The 26880-nt window shown below is 37.9% G+C and overlaps 1 protein-coding gene across 6 annotated transcripts in view; it reads right to left on the bottom strand.

Annotated features, from left to right (window-relative positions):
- Positions 1 to 2993: 2993 nt before the first annotated feature.
- map3k7.S (mitogen-activated protein kinase kinase kinase 7 S homeolog) overlaps positions 2994 to 26880 on the bottom strand; it is a 60393-nt gene continuing 36506 nt past the window's right edge. For 2 of the 6 annotated variants that reach the window (XM_041563896.1, XM_041563900.1), the window contains exons 10-17: positions 25777 to 25928; positions 25281 to 25440; positions 18022 to 18102; positions 12196 to 12263; positions 9385 to 9499; positions 7650 to 7711; positions 5386 to 5501; positions 2994 to 3748 (exon numbers count right to left, since the gene is read on the bottom strand). In XM_041563896.1, coding sequence (XP_041419830.1) covers positions 3568 to 3748; positions 5386 to 5501; positions 7650 to 7711; positions 9385 to 9499; positions 12196 to 12263; positions 18022 to 18102; positions 25281 to 25440; positions 25777 to 25928 — 935 coding nt within the window. In that variant the 3' untranslated portion in view covers positions 2994 to 3567. 6 annotated transcript variants of the gene reach the window in all.

Raw genomic sequence — 26880 nt, 5'->3', positions numbered from 1 at the left:
TTTCCTCACGAGGGTGACTAATCTCCCTGAATCTGCCTGTGTGCCCTGACCCTTATAGTGGAGACACAGGACTCTCATAGTGCCAAAGAGTGGAATCAGTGCAGGATTTCTTCCAGTGGCAGAATATGGTTACAATAGAACAGCATTGTATTTTATTGCCCTGAATGTCCTAAAATCAATCCTGTGATAATAACCCTCTTGCTATCTGCACGCAACCTTTATGAGCTCTGGAACTTCTGGGAGTTGTAGTGTTAGCAGGAGCAAAACAACCAAATGTTTTTTTGAATGGGTCCCAACATGTCCTTGGACAATATACTCCCAGCCTTGGATAAGTACTGATACACAACAGAGCAGACATTCTGCATACCCAATACACCAGGAGACAATCTTTCTGCCCTTATAGCTTCTCTAAGGCTTCAGCTTCCAGTTAGCACTGTATGCCCACAATGATGTGTCAATGCAGAGCAAGAAAGATGGAGTAAACATAGAGTATCTCTAGGCCAGAGTTGTCAACCCAAGGACCCAGGGGAACCTGAAAAATTCACTGACAACCTGGAGTCAAAGGGAAGGCAAAATGATTAAAGGAACAGTAACACCAACACATGAAAGTGTTTTAAAGTAATTAGAATATAATATACTGTTTCCCTGCACTTGTATAACTGGTATGTTTGCTTCAGAAACTCTACTATAGTTTATATATAAACAAGCTGCAGTAGGAGGCAATGCAGTTGGTACAGAAACAGGTTGAGCATTATAAAATACCAATGTGCGGAGATACTTTCTTCTGGACTGGTGTTTTGCAATTCTTCAACAGTTTGGCCAGTCTGAACAATTAGGTTATTTAGCAATGAGTCGGTTTCAGTTGGAACTCACCATGTATAGCTGGGAGCCAGTCACTGTGATTGGACTGGTTACTGGTTATTGACACATTCAGGCTCACAACTCTATCACTACATCAAACCAAAAGCCTACTTTTAGCATATAATTTTATGGTAAAAAAAGCAAAGTTCATTAGATTTTAGGAAACCTCCTTTAATCATGGCATCATGAGTCCCATAAAGAATGCAAATGCTGGTATAGGATCCATTGTCCGGAAACCCCTTATCCAGAAAGCTCCGAATTACAGAACGGCCGTCTCCCATAGACTCTGTTTTATCTAAATAATCCAAATTTTTAAAAATGATTTCTGTAATAATACAACAGAACCTTGTACTTGATCCAAACTAAGATATAATTAATCCTTATTGGCAGCAAAACCAGCCGAATGGGTTTATTTAATGTTTACATGATTTTCTAAGACTTTAGGTATGAAGATCCAAATTACGGAAAGATCTGTTATCCGGAAAACACCAGGTCCCGAGCATTCTGGATAACAGGTCCCATACCTGTTCTATAATAATTGTGAGGTTTGCTTAGTGGCTGAAACTTGTTTCTGATTTATCTGATTTTATTATTTGAAATCCAGCCATCTTTTTTAATGGGAACAACACTCTCCATTCATCTTATAAAGGCCAATAGCCTAAGTTGTTGCTTTCCTGTTAGTGATGTACAATTCCTCTATTCCCATCCTTATTTACAACTCAGTGATTTTATGTTGAGTACACTGAAGTGCTGGCTGAAATTGCCTCAGGGAGCTTGAACTATACATTCTGTTTATACAGCTGCCAGAGCTGCCTTCAGATTGTATAGACATAATAATTAACAAATGGAAGCATCGACCAAAAGATTCATGCTTGCTTTTATCATCTTTTCAACTACAGCAAACTGTATGATTAAGAACTACAAAGATGCACATGACCAATAGCATGGCTGTATGAAGTTTTTTTTCCCCTCTAGCATCTCTTGAGTTGGGAAAGTCAGAAGGTTTAGTTTAAAGGAAAACTATACCCCTTAAACAATGTAGGTCTCTATAAAAAGATATTGCATAAAAAAAGCTCATATGTAAAACCCTGCTTCATGTAAATAAACCATTTTCATAATAATATACTTTTTTAGTAGTATGTGCCATTGGGTAATCATAAATAGAAAATTGCCATTTTAAAAAATAAGGGCTGCCCCCTGGGATCATAGGATTCACAGTGTACACATACAAACCTCATGTTAGGTCACATGAGCCAATTAACAGACAGAGTTCTGTCTTTTGCCTCCACACTTCTTCCTGTTACAGTTAGGGGCAGATTTATCAAAGGTCGTAGTGAAAATTCAAATTTCTAACTCATTTTTTTGTACTTAGACTAGGGAATAGTCCAAATTCGATTCAAATTTGAAAAAATTTGAATTTTGAAATGTATTCTGTGCGGTCTGTTTAAAAATTCGACATCGACCATTGACCATCTAAAACCTGCCAAATTGCTATTTTAGCCTATGGGGTACCTCCTAGAACCTATTTGGAGTCAATTGGTGGACTTTGGGGGAAAAAAAAATAAAAATCCCAATTTTTTTTTTTGAGAAAAACTTTGAATTGTATGATTTGAATGCGCTATTACTTCGATTCAAAGTAACCAACCCCTGCAACCAACTTTGAAAGCATAAATTATTTATTTGATTAGGCTTCTGGTGCAGTAAGTTTATGTTTAGTATACAAAATACAGCATTTCTATTTTAGACTATACAAGTTCCCCTTTAAGTCCTTACATTCATGGGTACTTTAATAAACTAACAACAGACGGAGGGCTTTTCCTGCTAAATAGTTTCCTGTATGGACTGGAAAAGCCCAGTTGCATTAACACAGACTTGTGCTTTTACTTTGATTCAAGAACATATTTAAGCATATAGCAATAAAGGTGAGCACTAGAGGGAAATCCTCGTGGCCTACTTCCACTAAATATCAGTTTTTATGAAGAGTGATCTCGCTAGACTAGACCATGTTCTAGGATTACAATAATTAATTTAAAAATAACCCATGACCCAGCATGAAGGGAATGATTGTATTAAAGGAATGAGGTTTCCTCACTGTACCCTAATTATCATTTTACGGTTCAGTAACAGTCAAATTTAAATAAATCCAATTTTATTCAATGCCTTAATTTCATTACATTTATACAAGTCTTTTCACCCACGGTATTATTTCTGCACACAGAAAAAAAAAAAAATCCTTTTGGCGCCACCATTTTCCAACAGATCTTGCCACAGCATGGTGTGGCACTAAAGGGGTTAATGCAATTGTAATAGTACCAGGTCATACACAGAAAATTCCAGACATACAGAGAGTATACGGTACATACTGTTAACTAATGACAGCCGCCTGGAACATCATTTCAGCTTGTTTCAACAACCGATGCTTTTTGTGCAAACATCATAGTGTCCTTTTACTTTAGAAGAAAGTCACCAGGCTTATGATAAGGGGAGCACTGCCAAGGGTATAGGCAAAAATATCACAGCTCTTCATATAGATAACACCACTGGAGAGTCCAGAGTCATGAAGCGTATAGAGTTCACAGTACTCCAAACAGCAGTTTCACGGTCTGACCAGACTCGTCCATCCTCAGGCTCCAGCAAGCAAGGGAGTCAAGTTTGCAGCCAGACTGCACCATAGCAAAATAGTAACTGAGAAGAAGTCCAAGATGATCAGGAGGTTCCTTGACGTTTCTGCTGCTGACTTCGGATGACTTCCAACTGTTTTTTACACTGCTGATAATACGTTGAAAGGCTTTTATTTTCATCTAAAAGCTTTTTGTGTTCTTGCACCAGACGAGATGTGTTCTGCTGGTCTTTTTCATCCTGATCAAGTTCTGCTATGAGCTCTTGCCTAAAACAAAAGAGCTGTTACCATCAAAGTAAAAAGCAATGTGGAACAAAGAAACATGGCTCACACAGGTACTAATTTGAAGAGCAATATTTTGGCTGCTGGCTGGCACAGATATGGGGCAATATTTTGGCTGATGGCTGACATAGGTACTGATTTTATGTTCCTTTATGTTCATAAGGGATTTTATGTTCCTTTATGTTCATAAGGGGGTGATATTCACTAATGTGCAGCATAAGCTAAATAAATAGTTCTTGCATTGAAATGTGTTGTGTCTTTACGTTGTTTTGTGTTATCTTCCCCTTGTAATAAGGGGCATTATTGGATAAGGAGAATTTCATTAAACAAATAGATTAAAGGAACAGTTCAGTGTGAAAATAAAAACTGTGTAAATAGATAGGCTGTGCAAAATAAAAAATGTTTCTAATATAGTTAGTTAGTCAAATATGTAATGTATAAAGGCTGGAGTGAACAGATGTCTAATAAAACAGCCAGAATCCAACTTCCTGCTTTTCAGCTCTATAACTCTGAGTTAGTCAGTGACTTGAAGGGGGGCCACCTGGTACATTTCTGTTCAGTGAGTTTGTAATTGATCCTCAGCATTCAGCTCAGATTCAAAAGCAACAGATATGACCCATGTGCCCCCCCCTCAAGTCTCTGATTGGTTACTGCCTGGTAACCAGGGTAACCAGTCAGTGTAAACCAAGAGAGCTGAAAAGCAGGAAGTAGTGTTCAGACTGACTTGTTATACATCAAATCACTCCAGCCTTTATACATTAGATTTTTGGCTAACTAACTATATTAGAAACATTTTTTATTTTGCACAGCCTATCTATTTACCCAGTTTTTATTTTTACACTGAACAATTCCTTTAAGGGTCAGGGCACACAGGCAGATTCAGGGAGATTAGTGGCCGGCGACAAATCTCCTCTTCTTCTGGGCGACTAATCTCCCCAAACTGCCTCAGCGTGATCCGTATTCTGAAGTCGCCCGAAGTTGCCTCGCAAGGAAACTCTGGGCGACCGGAAAGTGAATTGCTCCAAGTGCCATCTTGCCGGCAGTGGGGCAGTTTGGGGAGATTAGTCGCCCCGAAGAAGAGGAGATTTGTCAGTGGGCCTTCCAGTGCAACCACCATTTTGAGACTACAAATCAGTGAAAAAAGATCACATGATAAAGATACCAAATCCTCCAGGCACACACAGAACATATAGGGGGTTAGTTACTAAAATCAAACATTTCTCATTATTTTATTAAAACCACTTTGACCGAACTCGATAAAACTGTAAAAAAACTAAATTCGAATTGTATGATTTTTTCACATTTGACGCATTATTGCCTAAAAACCAAAAATTATTTTGATTATTGTAGGAAACCCAGCGCAGATCATGATTTCTTCCAGCTGTAAACAGGACATCTCCCATTGACTTCAGCAGATTGGAGATGGAGTACTTTTATATTTTGAAGCATCGAGATTTAGTAAATCACAACAAATTCGAGTTTTTCCCCCTAGGAAAAAAATGCTGTTTTCCTCTTCAATATCTGGAGATATGTGTGTGATTAGCAGCACGAGACAAATTGAAACAGCTAAAACAACATTTCTTTCCATATCTAAAGTTCTGTTATCTCTTGCTTCCACTTACTTTCTTTGCAGCAATAAAGCGATTTCGGTCTGTACTTTCATGTACTCCTGTGCCATTTTGCAGTGTTGTTCAAACACAGCCATAGATTCTTTAGAGTTTGGACATGGTGCTAAAGGCTGAAATAAACCAGAAATGATAAATATGAACAATATATATATATATATACCTGCTAGAATGTGCCACAATTACATTTACACACACAAGCTTTTAGAAGTAATAAATTTCAATCCAAGCCTTGGAAACGATTGTAAACTCGACTGCTAGACAATGTTGCAAATTCACAGCTGGTCAAATAAAACTAGGGGCATTTATATCATTTCATCTATAGGCTGCAGCAATACTTTGGCCTGTACTGGCAGAAGAAATATAAATTGGAAGGTGCTGGTCACAAAATGATCATGTTGTGGGCTCTGTTTTAGCAGATCAAACGAAGAATTTGTAGAGCAGGCACTCAAATGAAGGCAATCTTCCACCAGGCAATACATTTATATAAGTAAAATTATTTATTATGTCACATATAGCCTTACACGTTTCATGTTACAAACACTTAGTCATAGGCTGTTTTAGCAGAGTTGGCAATACACTGTGAAGGTGGAACTTGAGCTTGAATCAAAGATCCCTACTATTTATTACTTGCTACTATAGTCATTCCTCCATACAATGATTAGACAATCAGAAAGGGCTCACTGTAAGGATACAAGCGATCATATTTGTAAAAATACAGCGACTCAGGAATGGCTCAATGGTGGAATAGCCAAAGCCACTGCACAATGGACCACAGGTTCATGAGTAACTAATAATCAAAGGTTGGCCTTGTAAAAAAAGCTTCTTGTAAAGCTACACGTTACTCGTAACTGCTCAGGACTGGAACCAGTCTCCAGTGACTATTTGGTCACAATTTCTGTTTGTATATATATTTATACTCTAATATTGGACACATAAGGAACAGAAAAATTGCAGCTATAGTCACCACACTCCTCCTCCTATTGCTCATATATTTATTTATACGTACAGTTAACTCTGCACATATTTACTTTGACGGATTCAGTTTTAATGGAGGAAAGCCCACTGCACAAGGGAAGGAATGTCCCCAAACAATACATACCTCCCAACATTTTGGAAATAAAAAAAGAGGGACAAAAAAATGTGCGGTGCATAGCGAGTTGGAAAATTTCTGGCCTCTCCCATTTTTGTGGTCACAACCACTAATTACCACGTTCATTTTATACAATTTGGCAGATTATAAAAGTTTGAACATATTTCTGTGTTTCTATTTTTATTATTACAGTTTTGCTAATGAAGGTGAATTGCCCTTTAAGCTGTGAGTCAAACTTTTCCCAAGGGACATGTTATCTTATTACAATTACTTCTTATTTGCTTATCTCAAAATTGTTACAACGTTTCTTATTTGCACCTGGTGGCTGTTTTGGGCTTTCTGCCAAAAGCCAATTAAGTTAGAAACTTTGTTTCTTTTTCTGGCTGTTTGGTGCAGAAAAAGTCAGGACTTTCCAGTACAAACGAGGGACTGTGGGTTGAGTTGTCAAAAGTGGGATGGTCCCGCTGAAAATGGGACAGTTGGGAGGTATGACAAAAATAGTAACAATCATTAAAAGCAAACGTTCCCCTGGCCATAAAGGAGTGGGAGATGAGTGCTAAGATTGTTGTTGGGATATGATTTAGGATGCTGGTTTGCTATTTTGGAATCTCTTAAAACTATAGAACAGTAGTAAAAATGACAATATTTCATTCTATAAAAGCCTCAATTAAATGTACAGTAAAAACCAAAATTGAAAGTATTTTAAAGTAATGAAAATATCATAGAGTGTTGCCCTGCACTGGTAAAACTGATATGTTTGCTTCACTACTATAGTTCATATAAACAAGCTGCTGTGTAGCAATGGCGGAAATTGAAAAAAGGGCTATATGGCACAGGTTAAATAGTGGATAACAGATAACATTATGTTCTACAGAGCTGATCTGCTGTGTAACCTGAGCCTTTTCGCCTTTGAATGGCTGCCCCCATGGCAACACAGCAGCTTATTTATATAAAGAATAGTAGTGTTTCTGAAGCATGCACAGCAGTTTTACCAGTGCAGGGCAACATGCATTATATTTTTTATTACTAAAAACAAATTTTTTTTGATGTTACTGTTCCTTTAAAGGATCAACTGCACCTTACATGCCTCAGTGCATTAGAAATGCGCATGGAACTGAGAATGGGAACAGGAAGACGTTTAGCAGGAAGTCCTTTTACTCAAACTGACCTGTAACTGATGATCCAGTGTAAGGTATGCCATAGGTATGGAGTTATCAGATCCATTTGTATCTAGAAATATTGCAAAATGACAATTAGAATATACATAAATCATTATTTTAGCTCTCTATTATTTTGCACTTTAAAATAGAGTAAACCTCAATTTACTCCCCCCTGATTTTAAGCTTTCCTTCATTTTACACCGGTTTTTGCGGCCCCATAAATATATACCGTAATGTGTAATGAATTTCCCTGTTGTTACATTTTCCTGGTCACCTAAAATGGGGGGTTCTACTGTAAATAAGTGGACATTAGAGACGTCAAAGACCTACTTAAACTGGCAAGAAGCACAATTCTCATCTGACTGAATCATCTTATTTAAATCACTGAAGTCCTGTATTTCCACCCATAATTGTGGGCATTGCTACCTATTCAAAGCCCTGTCTGTAAAACATTTCTCATTCACTTAATAAAAGAATATGTAATGCTAAGCAACTTTTCAATATACAGTAAATGAATGAAAACTTTCCAATAACTTGTTATTTCTGCATAAACTGAAGGGGTTGCCCTTGTGCTGTGAGTTCTGCTAGAATAAAGGTGACAACCAAAGCTTATAGTGACAAGCTCAGCATCTTATGATAAGGCTAAGATAGGCACATTTTCATGAAAACACTCATGTGTTTAGTAAAAAACAACTATGGAGAATATTTATAAATATGTACATTCATTTTACCCCCTCCCCCACCAAAACATGCAAAAACTGGCCTTACTTATGCCATATTACTAACTCTGCCAGATTTTAAACACATTATTACACTTCCATGGCTTTGCTTGCAATTACAAGAAGAGAAGAGGAGCACAGATGAGCACTGTGTGAAGCACTTACTATGCAGATAAAGTGGCCCAGGTAAACTGCCCCAGACCCTTAGCTTAGGGAGTGGATAAACCAGCAACAAAAAAACAAGGGCCATCCAGGCACAAGGGCTGTAGAGAAAACCCCCCACAAGCGCTGCACTTAATCGGGGGGCCCCTGGATGCATAAAATGTGTAGGGCCACTTGATATAATGATCTGTTAGTATCCAACATGTTTTATATTGACTTCTGCCATTGTGGAGTTTTGGACTGTCTGATACCCCATGTTTTTGCTGTTGGTTTTTTTTCTGCCACTTATAGTTTTTAATTGGCATAAGCAATGGTTTGTAAAAGCTATAGAGTAGAGCTACATTGCCACCTTTTACATGGTCTATAAAAAAAAAAAAATTATATATATATCTATATATCTATATATACACACAGATATACACATACACACACACACACGGTATGTATATATACACAAATAATAATAACTGATGGCATCACTAGTCACCGTCTATAACTGATGGCATTACTAGTCACCGTTTCTAGCTGATAACATCACTAGTAACGGTTTATAACTGATGACATCACTAGTCACCTATATAACCAATGACATTACCAGTCACCTTTTATAACTGATGACATCACTAGTCACCGTTTATAACTGATGACATCACTAGTCGAAGTTCATAAGGATATAAATGGGGACCAAAACATCACGTTAGTTGTGTATGCACTTAATAAAATTTTTTACTTGTTTCACCAAATATATATATATATATATATATATATATATATATATATATATATATATATATATATATATATATATATATATATATATATATATATATATATATATATATATATATATATATAATATTACCTGAAGATTCATCGGGGGCCCATGGAAGGCCACGTGGGGGCTTGTCTGGGGTTGGTCCTGAGGTAGTAATCATCCTCACACTTGGACTAGACGATCTGCTGCTGTTTCTGCTCTCCTAAGAGCCAACAAGAGGAAGGGAAAATAAAAGGAACTGGCTGATTGATCTCTCAGTTGTTGTGTCATGCATTAAGATGGTATAAACAAAACAGGTTATTTGTTGGTTCTGTTATATTTACTGTCAATAAAGACAGACAAGTTTTTAGGGAGGTTGGCCATTTCTTGTTCTGCATAACTGGAAATCACTAAGGGCTTGCTACTCAAAAGTTAAAGTAAAAAAAGTTTTATTTTTAGGGTAAATACTGCAGCCAATCAGCTGTTAAAGCACTATTAAAATATATATATTCATATGGGATCATCTTTATCAACCCAAATCAACAGAGCTTGGAGCATTAAGTTTGTTTTTTATTTGATGTACTTTATGTAGTCACTGCTCTCATTTTTAGGGTTAAGTCACACTGAGCTACTAGTAGCAGCTACAAAATGGCAAAACAATAGTATGCCATAGACAAAAGTGAAAGATGCCTCTGCTAAAACACACTAAGGGTAAGGGCACACCTGGCGATTCAGGGAAATTTTGTCCCTGGCGACTAATCACCTGTTCTTTGGGGTGACCAATCTCCCCGAACGGCTTCCCCCTGTCTGGCGCTGGCTATAATGAAAAGTCACCTGCGGCATGGCACACACGAAGCCTTGTTTTCAGAAGTGGCACAAAGTAGTCTCACTTGATAAAGGGCCTAGCCTGAAACATGTTGTGGTGCAATTTTGCCCAATAAAAAGCTCTTTGCAGCCATAGCTACTGCCCTGGATTTGTCCTGCTTCTTACCATTATACATGATCTTACCCAAGTTTGCCCAGGAGTAGTAACCCATAGCAGCCAATAATATGTTTGCTTTTAAGTAGGTAACCAGCAAATTCTACCTGCTGATTGGCTGCTATGGGTTACTGCTACTGGGCAAACTAAATGCCTTTTATTACATTTGGGGGATAGTGTCTTAGCAAAGCCAATAATCACGATTGTCTATTTTGTAGCCCTGAAAAGTAGCTGCTACTAGTAGCTCTATGTGTCTTCACCCTTATGGTACAAATCTTTCTGAACCCAAAAAATCCAGTGTTGTGTGTAGAAGTGTTGTTTTAAGAAACATTGGGCATTCTGCTGGGGGGTAAAAAAAATAATAACAAAAAAAAAAAAAAAAAAAAAGTGACTGTATGTCCTGTTCTGATGTTTCATTCCTATAAAATAGGCCTCAATGCTAACCAACTTTAGGCCTATAGGATGGAAGCAGGCTTGATAAAGGACCCAGAGGGGTCCGAAACGTTGCCCTTTTGTGATGTATATTTTGGGCCACAAATAAATCACTATTTTTGGACACCACTGCAATCTTAGGTGTGCATCCGAATTTCTTCTGCTATTGACTCTATGACCCTTATGCGAGGGAAGGGTCTTCCGGATCAGCACCCTACACTTACAACAAGTGTGTAAGGGATCAGGTAGAGCTCTTCATATTCGTGCATTATAGGATGGAAGCAAACATTTGTAAAATATTATCATTTTAATATACAATGTTTTTTGAAGATTTAGTATGCAGCTCATTAACGAATACTGTGAACACAAAACCTTGTGATTGGCCCCAGTTTGGGAGGCAGGCATTAAAGGGATACTGTCATGGGAAAACAATTTTTTTTCAAAATGAATCAGTTAAATAGTGCTGCTCCAGCAGAATTCTGCACTGAAATCCATTTCTCAAAAGAGCAAACAGATTTTTTTATATTCAATTTTGAAATCTGACATGGGGCTAGACATATTGTCATTTTCCCAGCTGCTTCAAGTCACGTGACTTGTGCTCTGATAAACTTCAATCACTCTTTACTGCAAGTTAGAGTGATATCACCCCCAACCTTTTCAACCCCAGCAGCCAAACAAAAGAACAATGGGAAGGTAACCAGATAGCAGCTCCCTAACACAAGATAACAGCTGCCTGGTAGATCTAAGTACAACACTCAATAGTAAAAACCCATGTCCCACTGAGACACATTCAGTTACATTGAGAAGAAAAACAGCAGCCTGCCAGAAAGCATTTCTCTCCTAAAGTGCAGGCACAAGTCACATGACCGGGGGCAGCTGGGAAATTGACAAAATGTCTAGCCCCATGTCAGATTTCAAAATTGAATATAAAAAAAATCTGTTTTCTCTTTTGAGAAATGGATTTCAGTGCAGAGGTCTGCTGGAGTAGCACTATTAACTGATGCGTTTTGATAAAAACATGTTTTCCGATGACAGGATCCCTTTAAGTATAAGGAATTCTGCTGCTCCTTGCACCCACAGGTTTTCCTCCTGGCGCCTGTGAAATAGCCACAGACTACCTCTTACAAGGTGGATGTTAGTTGAAACTACTTGAGCACAATTACTTAAACAGACACTTAGGTCAACTGGCTGTGACACAAGTGTAGCATGTAGGTTCTAGTAGTTAACAGCAACATGCTATAGATATTGATGTAGTACTATAGGAGATTAGAAGACTGAACAAGAGGAGAGAGGGACTTAACTAGACATGGATGGTAGATTGGAAGTATTAAATGCTATGTGCTCTGATGGACACTCACTAGGTTACATATTCACTACTAAGAGGAATCACATTTCCTAACAAAAGACAGAAAAGAAGAATTCTTGGCGAAGCCCCATACACTAGCACAAAGCAGCAGTGTTCCCACGTACAGGGATACAACACATGCCATGAGATGAAGGATCCTTACCTGACTGGACTCTGTTCCAAGAATAGTGAGGTCTTGTACAGATCTGCGCCTCTGCTGCCCGTTTCCTGCTGGATGTCAGACAAAAATTATTAACCAAACGCTGCTCCCACATAGAATTCAAGCAGGGTGCAACTGTGGAAGCTTGGAATTTGTTTAAGATCATTGACAGATGAAGAAACAGGGATGGACATGGGGCAGGAGAGAAACAGCTGCAACATTTTAACTCAAGGAGTCCTGCATGGCCAACAGAAAGTATAGCCTAAGACAATAACCACTCCTACTATATGAATAGCTGCCCTCTCCTCCACCAGCTTCTGTCACGTTTGAACAGGCAGCTTGTCTGGTGTCCTGGGCTGATGACGCATCTATTTCAAGGGTATTACGTTATTGTGTTTCTGCAGCAGGATGACTTATCTAATGTGCAAGTAGGAAAATGTACAAATCTAGTGAGTGCTGTGTTTGCACAATGCCGGCAAATTTAGCATAAAGGCAAACAGTAACACACATATTTCATGTATAAAAAGCCAACTTTTTTATCTGGAAACAAGAAAGCACTTAATCCAGTGTTCTGTGCAACCTCCGCAAGCAAAATTAAAATGTTGGATATTGCTGAGCATGTTGGTCTCCCTTGTCTAACACCGGATTGCAGCTCTCTTAACACTGACAGACACAGTCCCTTGCTCTATGCGTTAGTCAGTGTGGCGTTTAAAGCAGATTTTAGATGAATGTGAAAATAACAAGTGTGTGTATTACTCACGCAGAGCTCTGCGCTCATATGGCCAATACGTTATGTTTATGCTTCATCTTAATATGAGAGATCAGCTGCCTAAAAGGAAACCCTGGATTGCAATTAGTAACAGCTGAACCAATGCTTAGCATTCCTTTTCCCTGATAAAGCATTACGTAAGCTCTCTGATAGTGGCCACACAAACAGTTGCTGTGGCATCACCAGTCAAGCATGGATGTCAAATGCACAGCTCTCCAGTTGTTGGGGAACTACCACAGTCACAAAGGCTTTAGAGGCTTTCATTTTGGTATGTTTGCAAAAATATGACAAGGGAACCAGGAACAAAATGTTTTTTTATGTACTGATTGTATGAGAGCTACAATAATGCAGGCTTTCTGAAGTGCTTTTTCAGCTAAAATTAAATCTGGTTTGCAACCCAAAACACGGTTTCGTTTGAATTACTATTATCTATGGTAGCAGCACATTTCCCTTTATTAAAGGCAGTCCATGGAGACCCGCTCTAAACAGCCCAGGGACCCAACCTTGTCTCCAGATCTACTACAATTCATTTTATCATAATAAACCCTGAGTGCGGTGTGTTTTTGATTTCATAATATTATGTTTGTTTTAGCACCCAGTGTGTGAGACTGCATTCTATTTGGAGTCGTTTAGAAAACTGCCATTGACTGTGTAACACTTGGCTTTTTCTTTAATGGTGTAGACACATCAGTGGAGGAAAGGTGTGAAAATTCATACATATGTGTTTTCGATCTGAAATTGCCCATTTGTGTACACTCTGGGTGGACCAGAGCAATCAGCCTTTTCTACACAGCAAATAAAATAGTATTGTATGAAATGGTGTATAACACTGCCCTTGGGGCATTTCATTCGCAATATTTTTCAAGCAAAAAGCAACTGATCCCCTCAACCCATGTTGTCTGCACCATGTTCAGCAGTAATCACACAGAAGTGCAAGCTCTAGGGCAGGGCTGTTCAACTGGAGGCCCGTGGGCCGCCCCCTTCTGTGGCCCCCCACCTACCTGCTGAGTTTTCTTACCATATGTCAACTTTAAAAGGCATCACTACAGAAATTAACTGGCCCCTGCATTGTTTAAACCTCAAATTCAGAATAATCCCCTGTATTGTTCACACCTGTGATCCCCCTGCATTGTTCACACTTGTGACACCTCTAAAAGACTGTACTGTTCATTGTACATTGTTCACCTGTTCACACTTTATTCAAAATGCTAATGGAGCACCTGCACTGTCACTGTATGTAGTTAGAATGATAGCTTTCCCTGTCTCCTGCTCTGTCTTCCCTCCCTGTGTGTGCCATTCTCTGCTTGCCCAGTGCTGCCTGTGTGTGCCATTCTCTGCTTGCCCAGTGCTGCTTGTGTGTGCCATTCTCTGCTTGCCCAGTGCTGCTTGTGTGTGCCATTCTCTGCTTGCCCGGTGCTGCCTGTGTGTGCCATTCTTTGCTTGCCCAGTGCTGCTTGCAGGCCCGGACTGGCAATCTGTGGGTTCTGGCAAATGCCAGAGGGGCTGCTATAAGGTGCCATAGAAAGTCAGTATTTAGTTGGCTGGTGGGGGCTGTGTGGACCTCTGTGTATCTGAAATGCAAGGGCCTATTTTAATTCTCAGTCCGGACCTGGCTGCTTGTGAGTGCCATTCTCTGCTTGCCCAGTGCTGCTTGTTTGTGCCATTCTCTGCTTGCCGTACACTACCTGTGGGATATAAGTCTGTTAGGGGTTTATTCTTGGGGGTTGTTAGCATTTGGAAATTGTTGTTAGGGGCCCTAAGGTGTTTAATCATGTGTTGGGGGTTGTTGTATTATCCACAGGGGAGGATGAGGCATATGGGTATGTTTTAACATGACTTCAATTTTTCACATATGAGTGATGAGGGATTTCCCTGCAGTGAGCACCAACCATTTGGGTTTTTGGTGTGCTACCACCGTTAATGTGGATATGATCTTAAAAGCTCTTGTGCTAACATGGGTGTGGTTTACAGTGGGTGTGGTTTAAAAAGGGAAGTGGCCAATACTGACTCCCATTAAAATTTTGGCCCTCGGTACCACAGAAGTTGGACAGCACGGCTCTAGGGAATTACCGACGGAAAGCAATGAAAGCAGCAGGTAGGCAAATAGCTCACCTAAGCCTTAATGGCTAATATATAAATATATATATATATATATAAAAATAAAAGAAAGAAGAACACTTTGTTCAAGGGATACCCATAGTCAAACCTGCATAATTCAATAATCTGCATGCCCAACTGTATGCACATAGCATTGTATTTATGCACACAGCCTTCTTTAGTATGTTATGCTACATGAAAAAAAAATATTAGTATCCAATTGTATGCTGACTTGACTCCTACTTCCATTCTAGGCATTTTTAGTTCTCATTTAATAGAAGTGCAAGCCAGTCAGCTATGTTTACTGATTAATATAGGGTTGTAGTATTCACCTTCAGTTTTACACTTTGTCTCATTTCATTTTCCCACCCATATAACAAGCAGGTAACTGAACATGAAAGTGTCTGCATAAATAAATAATGAAATACTAACCTGGGATCACGCAGCACTACATCTGCATTTTCAAACCAGGTTAAAAAACTCACAGCAAACAATTTCATTTTGATTTACCATAAACAAATATGGGGTTAAGATGAATATATTTGCACATGGGATGGCTGATCTCACACAGGGATGGAGGCATGCATTTTCAATTATGGCAGTTGTAAACATAAGTGTCAGCAAGATGCAGGCCACATAAATATATAAGCAAATGTATCCAAATCACACATTAGAAAGCCAAGATACTATTTCTCTATAATTATACATTAGGCCTTTTAAACCACAACACAGAGGGTGTCTAGATTTCATTCGGTAAGTTCCTTTAATTTAGAAGCACAGCACTAAATTTAGCAGCAATGATTTCAGTAGAAATATTTAACATTCTTAATTAGAAACAGAAGAAGTTGTGAATTTCAAGAGTCCTGCACATGCTGAGTGGAATGAGAAATGAAATCACAATTGTCAGGGTGGAGTGAAAACAAAGTGAAACGTACAAGAAAAAAAAAAATCAAAGCCATTAGTATATTTAATGTACAGCATGCTTGTTATTTATTCACGCAGCGAACACAGGAATTCCCCTCTGCCGGACATGTAAACAGCAAATTTTGCACCATGCTTGTTGCTCCAATCTTGCTTGTCTCAATTACAAGTGTCAAAAATGTAATAAAATTTCACAGCAAATTTTTACAGTAAGTTGTAAATAATAATGCTATAATGTTACACCTGTGATGTCACAAATGATTAAAATAAGCAGATATAAAACTAATGTAAAATGGGGAGCAATGTATCCCCAAATAAAAGTATATAAGCAAGCGATGTCCCATGTTAGAACCTCTAGATGCTGAACGAAAGAGCTTTAAAGGAGACATGAAGGATTGGTGAAAACCCACATAATGTTGTAGGCAATCATGAATAAATATATGGTGCTGATTTTAATTTGGGCTAAAAATTAATACTATCTTTATAAATGGCCCCTTTATTTGAGCTCCTTATATATTGTTTAGAGTGGTTCAGTGATTCAAACGAGCGATGGGCGTGTTCTAAAGGTCTCTGCCAGAAACACACGAAGGGGGATAGCCAATCACATTTTTGCAGTGACACATTTCTGCAGTGACACAGGCAAAGACAGGCTTCAGTTCCCCATCAGGTCTACCTATATGCTGATTGGTTCCTATCCTACAGTGCAGTGTGCAGACTGCTGCCAGCTCCCCTGCACAGCTAGAAAGCAGGAACAGTAGAGTTTTGTAGGAATTTTTCAATAAATCAGCCGAAACACATATTTAAGCACATTCCTTCTATATTTAAAAGTATAATGCACTAGCAGAACAATAAAAATTTCATTTTATATACTGAACTTATTGCACCAGCGTAAAGTTTCAGCTTGTCATTAGCAGCAATGATCCAGGACTTGTCATAAGGGGGTCACCATCTTGGAAAGTGTCTGCGACACTCATGCTCAGTGGGCTCTGAGCAGCTGTTAAGAAGCTAAGCTTAGGGGTTGTTGAAAATTATCAAGCAGAAAATGAGTTTGGTTTGTAATATAAACTGATGTTACAAGGCTGATTATTAAATTCTGCTAGTTGCACTGGTTTCTGTGCTGTCATGTAGTAATTATCTGTATTAATTACTAATCAGCCCTATATCGTGACATTTATATTTTATGTGTACTGTATATTGTACCCTAAGCTAGCAGAAAAGAAGATGTGGAGCTACTGGGGCATCTTTGGAGAAACGGATCTTCCCTGCTAAAGGGCTGTGGTTACCTTGGGCTGGTAAAGAAGCCCAATCATAATGTACAACATTTCTAGCCTACATCTTTAGTTAACTTCTCCTTAAAATCCAGGTGAAGGGCCCAGGTGCAGTAGCCCATGTAAAAATAAAGTACTGCATGAATGAAGTACAGATATTAATCTCCATTAGCCTGGTTGGCTATATAAGATCAATCGATCTTACATAGTCCTGCAGGTCTGTATTCAAGGTGGTAACCCACACAAAAAAAAAAAAAAAGTCAGCAAGTTAAAACATGCATAGGATTGCATTAGCAGACTGTGATGCAGATAGGGCCTTAGCTATAATGTATATAGCATAACGTATCAGAAGTTAAGGTGGTCACACTGGCCAATTCTGTTAGGTGACCAATCAAATGTCCCATGGGATGATTGGACTGTAAGTGGCCACCGCTCTATTGTTCGGATATGAATAAAACAGCCGTCTTCACATCCTGATCTGATCAATGAACCAAATGATATTCATGGCACAAAGTATTGGTTGGCATCATTGTCCCAGCATACACACGCTGATATATTATAGTGTCCTGTATGTGAACCACCAAAGTAACAGAATAGCAGGAAGAAATGCAATATATGCAATTAATGACTCAAATACTAAAAGGGACCAGAACATAGCATTTTTTTAAAAAAACACCACCATTGTAGAAAAGCACATTGGAGCAAAAAGCATAGCATTTATTTGATTTTATTTATTATTTTTTTGCTTGAAAGGTAATTACCATTCTGCAATACCTGTAATGATGATCTCGGGGACATCCAGAATGTTGCCAAATGAAGCAGTTTTACGGTGGCCTCGTTTAGGCTTGGCAAATGCTGCAAAAACACATACACAATACACATGCAAACAACCAAAAGTGGTATAAAAGCACAATAGGGCACAACGTTAAACAAGGAGGATGCGTGCATAATGAAAACATGCAATCTAAGAAGCAACTTTTTTGTTCCCTTGTAAAGAGGAATTCATACCCTATATATAAGTAAATGATTTCTACTTTGCCTTAAATAGAAAGAATGTATGATGACATAGCAAATCTTTTGTGCAAAACTTTCAATACTGCACATATTTCTGAATAGAGGTTAATTGGTGTATAAATCAAACATGGAAGTGCAGCATCCTATAAGGACGGAACTACAGGATAGTGCGATTTTTATGGTATACTGTATGCTGGTGTGTGTGGGGGGGGGGCTGTTGCTCAACATATTGCGGCTGCAGGGGGGGCTAGTAGGTATAGGGGCCCCATGAGGCCCTAATTAATATACATTTGAATAAATATTGGTAATACAGGTCAACCTCTAGACATTTTGGGGGACTTAAATTTTTTTTTCTGTGGGGCCCAGTAATGTATTAGTTACACCACTGCTCCCAAGTGTTTTCAATTTTAGCACCCACTTAACATTACAGAGGCACTCTCAAAAAACTTATAATAAGAAGAAAGCAATTCTATTTATGGCCACTAGAGCTGCCACCCCTGGAAACTAAGACATCAGCATGGATGGTCGCATGGATGTTCACATACATGTATACTGTATAAGTCCTGAGAGAAGGAAGGGTCTGTGCACACCACAAGTCATGTCATCAAACATTTTCTGTGAACTTAAGCAGAAACAAGTACAATAATCCCTACTTATAAACAGGGCATGTTTTCTCTTTATCACACACTATATAGAAGGACAAACAATATTAAGATGAAACATTAACATATACACAGAACAAAAAGGTCAGCAGACACAAAGCAAGTGATATATGGAACAGCTTGGTGGAAATACCGTAAACAAGTTAGAGCAGCATAAAAAAACAAGACATTATCTCCATGGAAAGTAAGAAATAAAATGCTCCTTTAGACAATAGTTATATAATACTAAAAGAAAATGATTTAAGTGAAGAGGAAACAGGACAATGAATGTTGGATCGGATGGATCACAAAATGGAACCTGGCAAAGAAACCCTTGTATTTAGCAAGCTCACACCAATATCACAAAGAGAATTGGGAATGGTGCTCTACATCATCTTGACTCTAGATCAAGTACACTCAACAAAATCCATAATAAAGAACTCTATTATCTAGAAAACCTATGCTTGGCCGAAAGCGAGAGGATGGATATTAGTTCTGTGTAGTATAATTCAAGAACAAGAGATGATATACAAGAACTGGTTCACAAAACACAGACGATCACAGTCAAGTAGTTGCAATGACTTTGTCTATGGTGTTTAAATTGGTGCAGTACTGTGTCCAGTTTGTCACCATGCATAACAGCTATAGTGTCGTCAGCAAGCTCATAGTTACAGGTTTTCCCTTAAAAGTGACTTAAAGGGGATGTTTACCTTTAAATTATCTTGTGGTATGCTGTAGAGAGTGATATTTTGAGACAATTTGCAATTGGTTTTCATTTTTTATTATTTGAAATTTTTGAGTTATTTAGCTTATTCAGCAGCTCTCCATTTTGCAATCTCAGCAATCCAGTTGCTATTACCCTAGCAGCCACACATTGATTTGAAAAAGAGACTGGAATATGAATAGGAGAGGCCTGAAAAGAAAGAGGAGTAATAAAAAGTTGCAATAACAATAAATTAGTAGCCTTAAGGAGCATTTGTTTTTTTGATGGAAAGAGTCAGAAGAAAAAGGCAAATAATCAATACAATTTAAAAAAATGAAGTGCAATTGAAAAGTTTCTTAGAATTGGCCATTCTATAAGATACTAAAAGTTTAAGTCCATTTTAAGGGAAAACCTGTAACTATGAGCTTGCTGACAAGAAACCATATGGCTCATTTCTGAAAAGTAAGGGCTATGAATGGTGACAAATTAGACACAGAACTGCACCCATTTAAACTCCATAGACAAAGCAATTGTGACTACTTGACTACTAATTTGAGTGCCATGCATCAATTTCCTGGTTGCAAGGTGAAGTACCTTGTTCTGATGAGCCCTTTGTGGGCTGCACCTGTAGAGACTCAATGTTGTACCACTTTGATCCCACTCAATTAAAGGGCATGTAGGTGCATGCTTGTGCCCAACCCCATTATCTTGCAGATGCACCACATTTTGTGGACTAATTGCAATCCTCTCATATACAAATACAACAGTAATTCTTGGAAAGAACCTTGTATTGTGGTAAAAAAACAAACTGTGCCAAAAGTTTGCTCTATGCACTCCCTTAGTAAAAAAAAGTCTTTGCATTTTTCTTTATACAGGTTGGGCTTGATCATTCCATTTTAACAACTTTACATTGTTGCTGTATGCTAGAGAAATGTTTATAATTCCCAACAATTACCAAACTAAGTAATAAAGAGATAATATAACCACACCTTTCAGAGCCAGAGATATGTCTGACCAAAAAAATTAAAGAAATCGTTAAAACACAGGCTGGGTTTTTTGTGGAAACTTTAAAGTTAGAGGGGTACAAATGATAAAAAAATTAGAACGTGAGGTTGAGACAGTAACTATGGAAGTCACCACAATATTTCAGGAGGAATTACCCGGAAGTCGTCATTTGACGGTAGCGAAGAAGTGTGCGAGGTCGGCCCGGCGGGTATCGGGTCGGCCCGCACATCACTAAAACACGCAGGACTTTGCTGCAAAATTCTGTAGTTTATTGTTACAATGACATATTTAGGGCACATGGGACCCTTGATCAAGTACCCTACTTTATAAATTGTTCCATGTGACTCGATACTTATCATTGTAACAATAAAATAGAGAATTCTGCTGCAAAGTCTTGGATTAAAGTGAAAGTGGTCTTTAAGGTGGGATCAAAATGTACTGAACTTCAGCCAAACGAAATGCAGATGCACACCTGGTCCCTCTTTCAACGTTCACGGTGCATGGATCATAGGAGGACGGCACCCCCAACGAAAGGTACGTAATAATTAATCCAGCACACGAAGTTTGCTCAAGGGTTATTACCCGTGTTTAATGTCAAGCCAAACAGGTTACAACGTTTCGGGGGCGTACCCCTTCGTCAGGTGATCTGTGCCTCCCACTTCCACCATTAAATAGGTAAAAAAATTTTTTAAACAACACCCCCATATTAAGAAAAAATTTACATATCAATCAAGAACAATCAACAGGAATCCTTGGATTATAATAAAATTGCAACAAAAAAGTACATATGTTCCCCCTGGGAATTATTCCTCACTTGATGCTTTTGAATTTCTAGTGAGAATGGAGGTTGAAAAGCATTTGATTGATGGTCACAATAAAGTCAAACAAAATATATCGGCCCTTGAGAGGAAGGCTTTGGTTAATCTTCAGGAGAATGACTCTATTGTGATCTGCAAAGCTGACAAAGGTGGTGGGATTGTGGTGTTAAATAAATGTGATTACGAAAAGGAAGCATTTCGCCAGTTAAATAATGATTGTCATTATAGGAAGATTGATTATGATCCCTCTTTACAACTTAAGGATGAAATAAAAATTTTCCTATATTCAGCGGTTATGGAGGGTATTATCACAGAGGATACTTATAATTTACTGTTTCGTGAACAAGCTAAAATCTCACACATTTATTTTCTGCCAAAAATCCACAAGTCCCTAATCAATCCACCTGGGCGCCCTATTGTAAGTAATGTGGGCTCTTTGTTACAGCCTCTTGCTATTTATATTGACATAGCACTACAAGAAATAATCCCAATGTTGAAACATTGTGTACAAGACACAGGTGATTTCCTGTTACGTTTGGATGAGATTGTTGTACCTTTAGAGGATTACCTCCTATGTTCCCTTGACGTATGTGATTTGTTTACGTCCATCCCGCATAATGAAGGCATTGAGTGCGTTCGTTCTTATCTGGGCCTTACTAAAACACCTACACATCAGATTAATTTTTTATGCACTTTATTGGAGATGGTGCTTACGAAAAATGTTTTTTCTTTTCAGAACAATTTTTTCTTACAGACACAAGGCTGCGCCATGGGTGCTAATATGTCACCGGCTTACGCAAACATTTTTATGGATTATTTTGAAAACACTTTTATCTTTGCCAGCTCTGAATTTTCTCCGCATATTTTGTCATATTGGCGCTATGTGGACGATACTTTTTTTCTTTGGAAAGGTGGCAAAGATAAATTGTTGGAATTCCTTGGATATCTAAACACTGCACATAGCACTTTAAAATTTACTCTAGAGTACCATCCTACCAACATTCACTTTTTAGATGTTGATATTTGTAGATCTAACAATGGTTTTAAAACTACAGTTTTTACAAAACCCACTGATCGTAATAATTTATTAAGTCCTGCCAGTTTCCATGCCCCTAGCCTTTTTAATGGCTTACCTAAAAGCCAATTAATGAGGGTTAGGAGAATTACATCGGATGATGAATTGTATGCTTGTGAATCTGATAAGATGATTGAAAAATTTCACACAAGGGGTTATGACAAAAATAACCTATTAAAAATTCGTGAAGAGGTTAGTAAGATACCTCGAACTAAACTCTTACAAAAACAGATTAGAACTACTAATAAGGATAAACGCATACCTTTTATTTCCGCATATGATATTAATGCGAAATATATAAGGAAAACAATTTTGAAACATTGGAAGGTCTTAAAAGGTGATGTTTCATTTGGTAAATTGTTCACATTGCCCCCTGTGTTTTCGTATAAACGTGGTAGGAATGTTGGTGACATTATTAAAAAGAAGGAGCATAATCCCCATAAAGTACACACTGATAGGATAGGCACTTTTCCCTGTCTTTGTTGCGGCCATTGTACTGGTATTATTAAGGGAGATTATGTGGTACATCCCCAAAAAGGTACAAAACATAACACGAAAGGTTTCCATACCTGTAACTCTCAGGGTGTAATTTACTGTTTAAAATGCCCGTGTGGTTTGGCATATATTGGCCAAACGAGTAGACAGGTTAAAATAAGGTTAAACGAACATAAGGCTGCTATAAGAAATTTTAAACCACAAAAGGATGACATTAAGGGAGTTGGTGATAAAAAGAAAAAGCAGGAAACTTTTTTATACCAACATTTTTTTGAAGCAGGCCATAGGACATCACAACTACGATGGCAGGTGCTAGAAAAAATATATTCATCGAACCAAAATCTAAAGATAAGATTAGCACAACGTGAGGCTTACTGGATATGGCTGCTGCAAACTCAGACACCGAGGGGGTTAAATGAGGAATTCAGCCTGAGATCTTACTTGTAACAATGTACCATTTGGTTTGAGATTATGTTGCTAATTTGTTTCTATTTTTCTACAGATTCTCCTAAGTTGATAATTTTTTCGTTAGAAAAGGAAAGGTATAATTAATTCTTTCCTATATTGTTTAAAGAATCCTTTTGAGTATTTTTTTCTTTTTTGATACGATCTACTTATAACAAAATAATGTGTGAACAAATGTTTTCAAACTTTTCAGGGGTTTGGACTTTATTGTGAATATTGGATGGACTCTGGACTTTTATTATAATCCAAGGATTCCTGTTGATTGTTCTTGATTGATATGTAAATTTTTTCTTAATATGGGGGTGTTGTTTAAAAAATTTTTTTACCTATTTAATGGTGGAAGTGGGAGGCACAGATCACCTGACGAAGGGGTACGCCCCCGAAACGTTGTAACCTGTTTGGCTTGACATTAAACACGGGTAATAACCCTTGAGCAAACTTCGTGTGCTGGATTAATTATTACGATCAAAATGTACTGAAGCATAAAAGTGAGACGTTTGTGTGTTCCTGAGGGACACCAAAGACTGAATCAAATGCACGGTGAGTGTATTAGACTTTTTCTTAGGGACAATTCTTGGAAGTTAACTTTTCAGATAAGGTAGCACATTTTTATTAAAACATGCATTCCATATTTAAATCACAGCACAGCAAGATCTGAAGTGAAATGTATATAGAGATGCTGTATACCAAGTAAAAAATAGAATATGTAAGATAATATTCAGCTTATGGTGCATGGAAGGCTAGTTAATGGAAGAGAACTAAAACGTGAAATGACAACTCTGATTATCTGCAAATTTTGAAGATTATTCTTGGCTTTGGTTCACTTGTTAAAAAAAGGGTATTTTATATGTTGATTAACCAACATTTTGTGAATGTGTTATAACTCACCCCCCACTAATAACTCCTTAGGCCCTTCATAGGTAGAAGATGAGTGAAATCTGTTCCTTAACATATTCAGGTATGGGATCCGTTATCCAGAAACCAGTCATCCAGAAAGCTCCGAATTACGGAAAGGTCATCTCCCATAAACTCAATTATAATCAAATAATCCAAAAATTTTAAAACTATTTTCTTTTTCTCTGTAATAATAATAAAGCATTACTTGTACTTGATCCCAACTAAGAAAAAAAAAATCCTTATTGGAAGCAAAACCAGCCTATTGGGTTTATTTAATGTTTACATGATTTTCTAGTAGACTTATAAAGTATGAAAATCCAAATTAGGAAAGACTCCTTATCTGGAACGCCCCAGGTCCCGAACATTCTGGATAACAGATCCTATCACTGTACCATATAATGCCCTGCAAAGATTTAATGGATAATATGACCTACATCCTGAAATATTGTTCTGTGTTAATATTTTGAACACTAAAATCAAAAATAATTGTTTTAATGTGAAACAAATATCCTTCGTTCTTTAGTGAAAAGTATGTACCAGCTTTGGTCCATTTTTCCAGGCAGATGTGTTCAGGTAGGCAAGTAAGTTACTTGTAAGTAAGCTAAATGGTAACACCCACTTCTCAGCTAGAACTGGTAGACATTTGTATAGTTTTTAAAAAATAAAAAGGTGCCAGCCATGATCTTAATCAAATCAACAATATGCAGCACCAACTGTACACTGTGTGGTGCACAAAGTTACTAAGCTGAACAGTATGCAAAGCAGTTACAGAGGATTTGTTATTCAGTGAAATATACATGAGTATACAGGAATACTCTGTAGCTGACAAACTAGTAACATGACAACCAGTAGGGAGGTCTTGCTTTCCTAGTTAACTACACAAAAAATGAAAAAAAAAAAAGAAAAAAAGAAAACCTTACCTGTACTTGCAGAAATTCTTGCTTCTAATTCAGACATGTCCGCGCTCATTCGTTTCCCCTCAGATGTGCCCAGAGTAGATGGTGGTCTACCTCGTATTTCAGACAGGCTCTCTACACTGCTCCCCCGAGAGGGAGGCAAACTCAAGCGACCTGTTTCACCCTGCACATCAGAAGAATTGGAATTTCTTAACCGGCTGAAGTCATGACTAAAGAGTAAAGACAGCTCTTACCAGTACTTGTCTTGTTATATTAACATAACTTCTTTCTAAACATATGCCAGCTTGGAATAGTAGATAAAATGCTGTAAGCAGCTGCAATTTTAATATATTTGTTTACCATTAACTTTAGTGACCTATCCCACCAGTTTTCAAATAGCATTACTCAGAACACCAAAGCTTGTCTTTGTTTAATCAACAGAGACCAGAATTAATGTTCCATAGAAACAGAGGCTTAAGAAAACTAAAAACAAGAGTGATAGCAGTGAACGGCTACTTACACCTTGCTTGGATTGATTTTTCAAGGTCTGTGCCAGCTTCGACTCAATTCGTTTGATTGTGTCATTACTTGTGCTTGCTTGGAAATCACCAGGTTCTATATTGATCTCACTCTTGTTACTAGTATTAGTAGATGTAATATCAGTACAGGAACCTATAGAAGAGTGGAAACACTTAGTTGCTTAAATTAATGAGAAGTTGCAAACACCTGCAATCACATGCTATAGCGAAAGCACTCGAGTCTCAGGTGATGAAATTCTGAACATCCTTCGAGCTGAAGATCATTGCATTTTGAAGCCAGGGATTTTCTTGTTCATTCCTATTTGCAAAAGGGGTTTGCACATTTGCACTTACAAATCACTGTAATACAACATATTTTGTTTGGAAGTGGTTCTTAATGAAGTGAAAATTTTTACATAAGAAATAATATATAGGCATAGGATGAGATAAAAAGAGGAGGGTATTTGGCCAGCAGCTAGTTCACAAACTGTTTTGGCATTTTGAGTTTGATGAAGGGCAGGATAGCTATGAGCTGATATGGTGAAACAAACCACAGGACCGCTGCTTTAATATAAAACATTACCATTAATGTAACACAAATATTCACTGGCAATCTATCACAGTACCACTAGAAATATGATAAGATATTTGACTCCCTAAACAACATGAAATAATTTCATTCTGTTGAATTGGCTTACTGAGTGGAGACACACAAAGTATTTAGATTTGGAGGAATATCCAGGAGTAGATATGACACTTGTATTAATGTCATTGCCCAGAGGTACTCATTATCCTAGACATGTTCCACTCTAACTCTGCAGACAGAAACAAGACAGAATTGCCTTTCTTTCCCAGGGCTCTTAATTCTGGCAATTTAAAAACTGGTGGTTCCCATAAGGGGGATCCTGCAAGTGAAGGGCTTAACTTGCATTCCTTAATGGTGGCTCTGGGTATTTAATTCCAGACCTTACCAACGAGCTGGATGTATTTTAACAAGATTTAAAAGAGAACTAAAGCCTAAAGGGATCCGGTCATGATTTTATGATCTACTTTTATTTCTAAATTATACTGTTTACAAGACAAATAATTCACTCTACAATATAAAA

The sequence above is a fragment of the Xenopus laevis genome, chromosome 5S, assembly GCF_017654675.1.
Source record: "Xenopus laevis strain J_2021 chromosome 5S, Xenopus_laevis_v10.1, whole genome shotgun sequence".
In the NCBI taxonomy this organism is placed as follows: Eukaryota; Metazoa; Chordata; class Amphibia; order Anura; family Pipidae; genus Xenopus; species Xenopus laevis.
Note: the sequence above shows the minus strand (reverse complement) of the source record. Positions and strands in the feature narration are given on the sequence as shown.